The sequence below is a fragment of the Sceloporus occidentalis genome, unplaced genomic scaffold (assembly GCF_023333645.1).
Source record: "Sceloporus occidentalis isolate IW3139 unplaced genomic scaffold, rSceOcc1.0.p SCAF_54, whole genome shotgun sequence".
NCBI classification, from domain to species: domain Eukaryota; kingdom Metazoa; phylum Chordata; class Lepidosauria; order Squamata; family Phrynosomatidae; genus Sceloporus; species Sceloporus occidentalis.
This window is the reverse complement of record NW_028317034.1, coordinates 5,327,976-5,339,422: the sequence shown is the minus strand read 5'-3', so window position 1 is coordinate 5,339,422 and position 11,447 is coordinate 5,327,976. Positions and strand designations below refer to the sequence as shown.

Genomic DNA, 11,447 nt, shown 5'->3' with positions numbered 1-11,447 from the left:
AGGGGTTTTGTAATAGAGAAAAAAAATGTTCATTGAAACTTAAACAGCTTTGGCAATATACACTTTTACCTTACAAGTGGAAGGTAAATAATTATTATTTATTGGATAATTTCAAAGAGGTATCATACCAGCCAGGTAATTGTTAATCCTGGCTAATACAGATATTGCTACAGTCCCACAGAGTGCAGGGCCCTCTAATGTAACTGTTCCTCTTAGTCTGCCAAGTCAGACCCTTTAAATGAATATTCTAAGAAGTATATCTAGATAGATAGATAGATAGATAGATAGATAGATAGATAGATAGATAGATATAGATATTAATAAAGCATGAAAACTGTCTCCAAAGCTATGTTAAAGTACATACATTTCCTGACTTGCTAAGCAGGTGGGCACATTATTTACATTATTTTTGTTATATAATTTAGCACTGCCCAATCAATGATTATTATGTTTTTCATTTTTGTATATACCGTAATTCCTAATATAGTTTTTTTTTTAGTTTTGTGGTGGTTTTTTTTTGTTTCTATTATATTTTATTAATAAAACAGGATGTATTAGCCCAATCACGTTAAAGATGATACAATCTGGACATACATTAACCTTTACATTGTACTAAGATTCTTAGTTTCTCCTGTTTCTAAACAATATATGGCGACTTTTTTTTTCTACTTGGCTTGATTTACAATAATTCTTACCATTTTATTTTTTTTTTAGATATTTTTTTTGGGGGGGGGGGGGTTCTGTGATACATGCTATTAGCATCCCCACAGCATTGTTCTTTAATACTGCACATGGTGGCACCTGGAAATGGAAATAAATAGCAAGCATTTTTCTTTTTTCACTAGGACCATAAAATGCTTTCATATAGAAAACTGCCCAAATTCCTGATCTATAAGTAAACACCACGCCAGCACACCTAGCCCGGGTCATACACTACAACGTGATCCAGGCTCTTTAAAGCCCTAATAATAACATCTTCCTGAAACAAAAGCAAGAACAACACCCTAGGCTGTTGTCTTTCAGCTTTCCCACCTCTCGTCGCCTACCTCCCCCTCTACACTTGCCCAGTGTGGCAGAAACGTCACTACGCATGCGCGGGATTTAAATACCCTCCAGCGGCAGTCCGGCTACCTGGCGCACTGTCACTTGTCCCACGTTGAAGACAGCTTGCTGTCACGCTGCTCTGGGCTACGGATTGAAAGTTTGCAGAGATCCCACTGTGGAGCCCCACGCATGTATCCACCCCGACTTCATCCACGTTCTATGAAGGATCTTAACATCAGGAGCTTTTCTGTTACAAGAACACTGAACCTTAATGGTAAAGAACACGAAGAAAGTAGCGATCAACAAAGCCAACATTAGCAGCATCAACTTTTTCTAGCCATGAGCTGTTTGGATGTTATGTATCAAGTGTATGGTCCTCCTCAGCCTTACTTTGCAACAGCTTATAGCCCTTACCATCAGGTACGTTACACAATGATAAAATACAATATATATATATATATATATATATATATATATATATATATATTTATATATTTATATATATATATATATATTATAATATATAATAATTAATAAAATTATATAATTATTATTTTTATTTTATTTTTTATGAGGTTTAGTCATTTGAAAAAATTACTTTGTATTTTTGTATTCTCTGATCTGTAGATGTTCTCTTCCTACAGAAAATGTAGGTGTGAATTCTGTCGGTTTTTTTGCTGTTGTCAGTGTGTGATCGCCAGTAAAGTGACTTTAAATGACACCGTCCTCTATTCCAAAGGCATTGATTAGGTGCAAAGAATAATATTTACTAAGCAATTAACCAGCGCTGGCTGAGAACTTCGCATGGTGGATGTGATCGCATGGCAGTGATTTGCTTTTTTACAAAGGATACTATTAGATGTATTTAGGAAGAAATTGTTATTTTCGTGTAATTCCTTCCTCGGGTGTGTGTTTGGAAATATTAGTCGCTTTGCTACTTTTTCTACCCCCCTTAAATGTGTCAAATATTTGCTGGGATGTTTCCCATCCCCTGCACCTGTTGCAGTCTGTTGCACGTGTTTCTTCATTCATAGACATTTCAGCCCCGATCTGAAACCGACCCCGTTGTTTTATTCATTCACAGAACTAAATGCTTCGTCGGTCTCGTTAAAAGCTTTAGTAATGTACGCGAAGGTAATTATATTAATGTGGGTGATGTACCGATGTATTATTTGCAGTGGATTTGGGGAGTTTGTGGAGTTTACTGGTACTTATGTAGTGGATTTTGAGATATAATATATATATATATATATACACACGTATAAATGGTTTTATTAATGAATATGCAATCATAAAATTATACATTTGTGTATAATATATATTTTATTATTTTTTAATTTATATATATTTTTTTCTAGCTTATATTCACGAGGCGTTGCAAACATAGTGTATCGCCTCCAATAACTTGTTAGATCCCTATGTATTAACGCGTTCTTATGAATCCCACATACGTGCCCTAACAAGCGGCTTGGTTGTGTTTAGTAAGTTTGGAGCGCTGTACTGACCCGGGGTCTCGCTAGGAATAATTCGGAGTCTCCGAGACAGCACCGGGTGTCCCCGTCCTAGATCTGAGAGGGTAACTGGCTGCTTTGTTACTCGAAGGGTGCATGGCTTTTAGAGCTGCGATAGCGCACAGTTGTGAATACGCCGGCCCCTGGTGGGGATTGCGATGTTTCTTTTAGCGATGTTACATGTAACTGATGAGCGTCGCTCTCTTATTGTGTTATATAGAAACTCGCCTTTTACTCCAAGATGCAAGAAGCTCCAGAGAGCGCTAGCAGCAGCAGCAGTGTGAGCAGCGTGAGCAGCGGCAGCTCCTTCTCCAGCCATGTAGTGCCCCCCAATATCAAAGAAGAAGACTGCAGCCCCGACAAGGAGAGACCCCCCGAGGCAGAGTACATCAACTCCAGATGTGTCCTCTTCACCTACTTCCAGGGGGACATCAGCTCGGTGGTAGATGAGCACTTCAGCCGGGCACTCAGTCAGTCCAGCAGCTACTCGCCCAGTGGCTCCAATGGCAAGAACTCCCGCAGCTCCAACTCCTGGAGGGGTAAGTGGGACTGGGCTGCTAACAAAATATACCGATCGTCCAGTGAAACTTTTCATTTACACACTAGGGGTGCAGTGGGGAGAAGAATAAACCCCACATTCAACCTCATCATGCCTTTATAAACCTAATCTGTCTCTGATTTCCTTAGACTTATTTTTTTTAATAGTAGTGATCAGTTATTACATGGACAAAAAAATAGAAAACTATGTATTCCTATATTATAGGAATTTTACATTTAGGTGGCAAAACCAATTAGCTTGAAAATACATTGTGTATGGGATAAATAATAGAAGGTTAATATAAGTCTACTTACTGAATGTATCAGCACTAGTAGTGGAGACTGTATTTGTTATGTTATACAGTAAATATGTGCAATAACATTTTGCTTACAACAGAGGGGTCATAGCCTCAAGATTAGTAGAAAGCTAATTTAATTAATTAATAATAATTAACAATATTTAGCAAATCAATTAAAATACATGACAATGATACATCAGTTGTGTTTATTTGTATCTTGTAAAACTATAAAATTAAATGTGAAATTTATATGCAATAGGTACAATGAGTTCATACATGTATGAAAAGTGCCTTTTTTTTATTTATTTTTTTGTCATCTTTAAGAAAAGCAATTCAGTTAATTTACAAAAAATGGAATAGTGTTTTAGGCACTTAAGAATACATTTAAACAACAATTCTTTAATAGTAAAGGCAGCAGCAAAAAAGCGGCTTGAGAATTTGTGTACTGGTATTATTAGCATAATTCTGTATGAATTCATACAGTAAGGGAATTACCAAACAGGGGATAGGCATATAGCTAGCCTTAGATCTGAATCTAAGACCAAGGACTGATTAAGAGTCCATACGTCAGGAAAAATGGGCAGACCATATGGGCAGAATGGTTCTTCTCCGCTATTAAATTCTATGTATCTATGTTTGTCAATGCCATTTGCTCAGGGGAGAAGAAATAGAACATTATGCGGCTGACAATGACAGCAGCCACTTTTAGCTGCGCAGTATATGTCAAACTGTTTTTCAAAGTCTGCTAATGGAATTTAAACACTGAAAGGGTTAAGTAAGCTTTGTGAAAAAGCACTTTAAACATGAAGTTTTATTTGGTGTCTAGACTAAAATCTTGATTTATATATTTGAGAACTGACAAATTGTTAATTAGATTTGTGCCGTAGTTTTCCTAACATCAGCCCCAAATTACAATTTAACGGAGGGTTTGAGTTATTTCTTCCCTCTCACGTGTATCAGTGATCCACATGGACTTATTAAATATCTGTCATGTTTCTCATTGGTAGGATAGTCTATCTATACTGATGCTACATTATTCGTTTTATTCTGCAAAACTGGGCCCATGGGATAATACTAATTTAAAAAAAACAAACACATATGGTCAGAAGAAAAAAGGTCAGAATTGAACCATTTCACAAAAAGAATAATTACTGAACTAGTAGCACATGTTGAAATTAACCTTACAAAGAGCAGGCTAACTAAAATAATGATCATAGTCAATTTGGGTCTTTAATGACCCATCCCTGGTAGGTTCTATTGGTAAATTAAATCTATAACATATTGTTGTGTGTACGGTCAAGCATATTCTAGATTTAGAATTTAGCCCATCACTTTCACTATTTTGCCCAAATAAATTCTTGAAGGTTCTATAGTAGAACCTTGTCTAGTAATGGAATCAGCATCCATACCTTATAACCAGATGTCCCAATTTCAACGAGCGAGTCTCCAAATTAAGGCTTCTGCCTCTCGTCGTTTAATGCAAAAGTATCCCATAAAAGTATAGCAATTAACAATATTTTTTTTTTTGCGTTAAATATCATGAGTGGTTTAACACGTTGCCAATACCACATTAAAAATTCCCATCCCAAATATGAGCTAAAATATACGCTTTAGGTAAAACTGGTCATTTATGCTTTGATATAATTTTTTGTTGTTGTTGTTACCAGTAGAATGTATACTTCCTGCTCCCGTGTGCATAAATTAATAGAGCATTTTAAGCACTGTCCCCTAAATTAATCGTAAAAATCTGGCCTGTTTATATCACATGCATACTAATTTGTAAAGCGCAGAGCTATGTTCTGAGCAGCTGTTCTTCTTTTGTACTCATAGCCGCTACAGAATTTTAAATTTGAAAAAAATACTTTGTTAATTCTTAACTATTCTTAACTAGAAGCCAAACATGCTTAACAGCCCAAAGTATTAAATTGTATGCTCTTTGTTTTTGTATGTGTTGCAAGCATTGTTTTTTTGGCTTAATGTCAACATCATTAGCCTGATAATTTGCTCCTAATATTGTTAATTGTTTATTTTCACACTGTGAGCTGCTGTTATCTCTTGCAACATTATGTAGGCAGTTGATCGTTTCCTTTACACTCGCAAGTCACATACACTCTAAATTAATAGGTATATGACTCTTGATGTCATTTTATTATTTTCTAATTTTAAGTCTCATTTACATTACATAGGTAGGCTTATAAAATACTAAAATTATACGTACTCACTTTCAATATCAGTGATTCTTTGCTAAGTGTGAGCTTACCCTTTTTAACTTTACTATCATTTCTGTCTTAAACTTAAGCTGATGCGTTGCACCTTCCCAAAATACATCTATATTTAACTTCCAGAAAATGTGACTTTTTACGGTGAGGTCAGTTTGGACTGCGGAGAGACTGTTCCTTTAATAACATGCAAACAGTTCATGTTACCATGTGAAGTTAAAAAGGTACACAGAAAATAGTCACAGATCCAATCAGTGGATGCGAACAGATATAGTATTTTGAGTTGAAGTTACAATTGAGCAAAAGAGCTTGAATATATAGTTTGAACTTATTTTAAACCTAAACTAACTCTGGCAAACTAAAGGTCATTCAGTACTTTAAAATATTATGTAAACTCTGTAAGGTTTTTTTTTATATAAGTACAATATTCTTTTGATTAGAATAATTATGGGACTTTTTGGATTGCTGGCCAATACCAGGATGTTCAACTGTAGTCCACAAAAACAACAGTTTTCCAGATTGAATATTGAATGATTTCTTCCAAAGAAGATCGAAATAAAATGTACATGTTTATACAGTAAAAAAGACATGTTCGTGCAGTTAGATATTTGTGGTTATGTATAAAAGTACTATTACTGTCAATGTATTATTCAACAAGACTAGGGGGGCCTCAGAATACCAAGAAATTAAGATGGTAAATCTGAGGTCTTGAAAGCTTATGTGGGTCTTATTATGTAAATATGTTAGCACATAAACAGGTATCACTAACATCAACAAAGAGCAACAAAAGACATTATTTAGTAATGCACAGTGTTAATTGCCTGATTTCCTGTTGCTAAAAGATCTTCTGAAACTCTAGAACGTTTGAAGCTCAGAAGTGAGTTGAACACCCTTAGTCTGTGGCCAATGCACCAAATATGAAAACTAGTAGATGGCGAGTTACTGATCACTAACAACTGTCCTTGTCTTTTCCCAGACTCATCTTATCCGATGAACCAGAGAAGCTTTCCTCCTTCTTTTTGGAACAGCAGCTATCAGCCACCTGCAGTCACTGCCTCCTCATCATTGAGCAGCAGCCTGGCCAGTCCTCTCAGTGGACCCCACGCAGAAATCCCATTTGGGGCAGATCCCTATTCCACAGCTTCGTTACACAGCCACTTACACCAAGCTCCCCCAGAGCCATGGCACCATGCACACCATCATCACCACCACCACCATCCATACTCAATTGGAGGAGCAATAAACAGCCAGGCATCAAGTTACCCAAGAGCCAGCATGCATGAGGTTTATAGCACGCACTTTGATCCCCGTTACAGCTCGCTGCTTGTCCCAGCCTCAGTCCGTCCTCACCGGATCTCTCCAGCGGGAACAACACCAGCTGCAGCCCAGTGTGATCTTGGCAAGGGAGAACCAGCCACTTCTGCATGGACAGCGCCGGGTCCTTTCCCAGGGCCAACTGGAGAAATGGGACAGAGCCTTGGTCTCAATGTTGATGCAGGTAACAGGACCCTTCCCATGCTATTGTGGCAGTAAAATATTGATGACAGCAAAGGCCTCCCCTATCATACATGTTTTCAGGTTGCAAAATTCTGTCACTTACATACAAATTTTGTACACACACAAACACACATATATATGTATATGTGTGGATGTGTGTGGTGTGTGACAAAGAGACAGCATGCAAGTATCATCCTCATACATGAAGTCATTCTGTAGAGTCTACTCTAGCTGAGACTCCATCTTGTACTGACTACCACTCCCATCAGCCCAACTGTGCATAATGGAAGTTGTAGTCCAAAAAAGTGACCCCTTATTTCTTTATTATATGATTTATGATTTGCCAGTTTCTAACTGCTATGGCACTGCTTGCTTTCATTTCACTCTGTCCTTAAACATCTTGTGTGTTTATCTCTCTTCTCCTCCTCTATCTTCTTCCTTTCTGTATTATGTCTTTCTCTCTATATATTTTTGTTTCTTCTGCCTTTCTTTTGCTACTTTCCTAATACCAGGTTTACATCCACAGGATAAAAGCAAAGATCTGTACTGGTTTTAAAACCTATTGCCCCATGTAGATCCTAAACACCTTGTTAAATTGGTAACATCCTTGGCTGACATCGAGTTGCTTTGATTTCGTGGTAACAGCTTGTGATCTTGGTTTGCAGCTCGGCGTTACTCCTTCTGTGGTGGAGCCCTCCTGAGCTGATCTTCTCAAAGACTTAAACCAAACCATCTATCCCAGTCCCAGGAACTATCAACGCCCAGAACCAATTTGAACAGCACTCAAGCACTAAGACTGCACTCCGAGGAGCATGTGAACCGGACGTATACACATACACAGAAAAAGAAACATGCCATTTAGGAGAAAAGATTTTTTTCATTTATGTTGTGGACCTTTCAAGAACTGATGTTATTTTTATTTAAGAAGTTGCTATCACCAATGAGTTGGTGCCACCAAAAATTATATAGATATAAATATATTAATATAAATTCACTGGCTTTCCAATGACAAGGACAATATATTTTTTGTTCCTTTGGTGTTGTGAATATTTTTTAGGCCTATGTGACATTTCATTTATATTCTCTCCATACAGGCTACCAGTTTAATAATCTAGGTATTTGTATAAATATTATTATATATAAAAATACACTCAGAGACACAATTGCACGTAACCTTTAAAGATCTGTATCCAGTGGCCCATATGTGGACATCCAATCCAGTTTATGTGGTGAATGGCAAGGAGCTATCTGTAACCACCTGCCCCTAAGCTTACAGAAATGCAGCTGTTAAACGGACAACTGTTTAAACGTCTGAAATATGACAACCAAGGTGGCACTCAGGATTTAGCCCAACTATTGCAAATTATTTTTTTACAAGGAGAATTTTATGATGAAAGGAGAAACCCTTTCGGCTGTGGACAGCCTGTATGCAGAACAACTGCAGCAGCAGCAACTTGTAAGGAGATCTGCACGGAGCACAGTATGGACAGTTGATCTCTAGGGCTCCTATTTGTGTGTGTTTGCTGCTGCCGTAAGGTCACTTTAATTCGTTTTTGGAAAACAGTGAACGTTGTATTTAATTTCAGAATCTATACATTAAAGTATCTTAATATGTTTAGTTGTGCTATTCGGTGAATAAATATATTCAGTCTTCATCTATTTTTGTGATTACAAGGATATACCTAAACAATGATGTGCCGATTTTACAAATACCTGTTTCTACTACCAGAGCCGGCCTTAGGCGTTGTGGCGCCCTGTGCGGACTACTCCTCTGGCGCCCCCCCTCACTACCCCCCCCTCTCTGCCCATTCAAACTACACCCCCCCTGTCCCTTCAAACTACACCCCCCCTGTCCCTTCAAACTACACCCCCCCTCTGCCCCTTCAAACTACACCCCCCTCCCTCTGCCCCTTCAAACTACACCCCCCTCCCTCTGCCCCTTCAAACTACACCCCCCCTCTGCCCCTTCAAACTACACCCCCCCCCCCACTTACCTTGTTGCCGGAGTCCTGCGGTGAGAGCGGGAGGCATCCATCTTCTCGCTCTGCCGCGGTGCCGGCATTTCATGTTGAGAGCCGGAATAGTCCGGCGCTCAACATGAGATGCCGGCACAGCGACGGAGTCACGGAGAGTAAGGGGCGCCGAGCGGTTGCCGAGAACTTCACGAGCAACCGCTCGGCGCCCCTGACCGGGACATAGATTTAAGCATCGTTTTTTTTTTTAAACTTTATTTAACATGAATGATGTTAAATAAAGTTTTAAAAAAAAAACACAAAAAAACAAACCGATGCTTTAATCTAAGTCCCGGTCAGGCGCCCCTGCAACCATGGCGCCCTGTGCGGTCGCACAGGTCGCACACCCCTAAGGCCGGCCCTGTCTACTACTTACTCCATTTTAACTCATAACATAATAGACATAATGGACCGTGACATTTCATTGACCAGATGCCCTGAGGGCTTCCCGCTGTGTCCAGGTAAGTACATAAAGGGTATAGTGCAATCCATTTGCCCAGGTAGCTCTAATTCACTGATGGCGCAACATGCAGACCATTCAACGTAGTCTTCCTAAATGTGATACAGCCTGTACAGAAATTCCCGCTTTTTTTTTTAGAGACTGAGCATGCAGTATGTTATTATTTATTAACTTCTATAGTGCCATCATATTCCATAATATTCCACCTGCTGCCTAATATTTTCATGTCATTCTCTTTGTATAGTGTGGTAATCAACCTTAAAAATAAATACAAATGATTGCTGAACTATAGGGTTAATGCAACAAAGATTTTTATACTTTTTTAAGAAATACTCTGACTTCACAATAGAGTGCCTTTTTTTAAAAAAAATTCAAAACCAACAATTAGCATTTATAGAAAATTAAAATTTACCAGTCCTGTGCATTGCCAGTTTTTTAATACATATCACCAAATATATTTAATTAAATATATTATATTTAAAGCATTTTATAGAAATACCAGATCACAACTACTTACTTTCTTCTATCATAATATTCAAGTGTATTTAAATGAACTATTAAATGATTTGTTATAACCATTTGTTCAAACCAAATGATCAATTTAATAACTGCTTATCTGGTACAACAACAGCTAAAACTATTAATACAATGCATTCTAAACACCTTTCATAGTTATGTGGCCCATAAAACATGTAATAATACTAAAATACACCACAACGGATGCACAACTTTGTAGAAATGAATTAACAGTGGTAATAGACAGATGATATTATATACATATAGTATAATCATATACTATTACATTTTGCTGCCACCCATGTGTTGGATATATGTACAAAAAATTGCCTACGAATATTATTATCTATAAAGCCCATATATATATTTGCTGTGAGATTTTTAAATATTTGTGTTGGGGGATATATTCAATAAAGAAATAACCGAGAGATTTCTTGGAGAGTTTTGTTTGAAACTCTTCAAATTGATTATATATTATGAAGACCTAGTGACTGCAAGTTGCTTCAGCAAGAAAGGCTGACCTAGGCTGCATAATCCATAATTCAACTAGTAATATACCTTTCAAAATTGTTCACTTTTTAACCATACATTAATCAGGGCCAACCTTGTCTGCTAGGATACCAGAAACATTTCCCAACCCAGTAAGCCACCTGACCTGGAGCTGGTCTTCAAGTAGGCTAGCTCTTGCTTGTGGATGTTGAAAACTGTTTAGTGACAGGGCACAATCTTCTTCTCCCGTCTCCCTATGATTGCATGCATGGCATTATCTTTTTTTGTATAGTGTGGGTAATGGCGGAGACCAAGTTTCAATAATGAATTCCAAACAAAAAATGTATTTGTAAGGTGATCTAGAACAGTCTATTGTGAAACAATGAAGGTGGTGGGTTTCCATGTGATCAATGTTCTTTGTCACTTAAGGCACAAGGGTATGTCCTAGGTCCCCTTAGCATTTATTTTTTTTCCAGTGGGGTAGGACACTGGAAAAAGTATCTTAGTATTTTCAGATGACCATATCTGGAAACTTTTTGGCTTCGGCGACCCAGAGCACCCCTTGCAGGATGCAGGGAGGAGGTCCCGGTGATCTGGGCGGGTCCCACTGACGTCGGTGGACAGTCCTGCCAATGTCCATGGACACACATTATATTTAATTGAGAAGTGGGTCGGGAGTGGGGTGTGCCACAACGCTGCTCCCACGAGCTGGAGTTTCCCCTTAGGGACCTGAAGAAGCGGTGCTTCACCAGGTATGGAGATGACACAAAATGCTGTAAGAAAAAGATGCTATCAAACTACACATGGATTTGAACAATAAAAGACAGTTATACAGCTGCATTTCCACGTAGAAGAATGTGAGC

At 38.1% G+C, this 11,447-nt stretch overlaps 1 protein-coding gene across 3 annotated transcripts; it reads left to right on the top strand.

The window, feature by feature from the left end:
• Positions 1-1,383: 1,383 nt before the first annotated feature.
• On the top strand, positions 1,384-7,813 carry LOC149288056 (transcription cofactor vestigial-like protein 2). 3 transcript variants are annotated; one of them, XM_089492217.1, is made up of 4 exons: positions 1,384-1,464; positions 2,776-3,094; positions 6,587-7,108; positions 7,773-7,813. In XM_089492217.1, exons 1-4 carry the CDS (start codon positions 1,384-1,386, stop codon positions 7,811-7,813), a joined length of 963 nt encoding a protein of 320 aa, XP_089348343.1. The 3 variants fall into 3 exon arrangements, with proteins under 3 accessions (XP_089348343.1, XP_089348342.1, XP_089348344.1); XM_089492216.1 differs by lacking the exon at positions 7,773-7,813 and adding an exon at positions 7,620-7,663; XM_089492218.1 differs by lacking the exon at positions 6,587-7,108.
• The last annotated feature ends 3,634 nt before the right edge of the window (positions 7,814-11,447 follow it).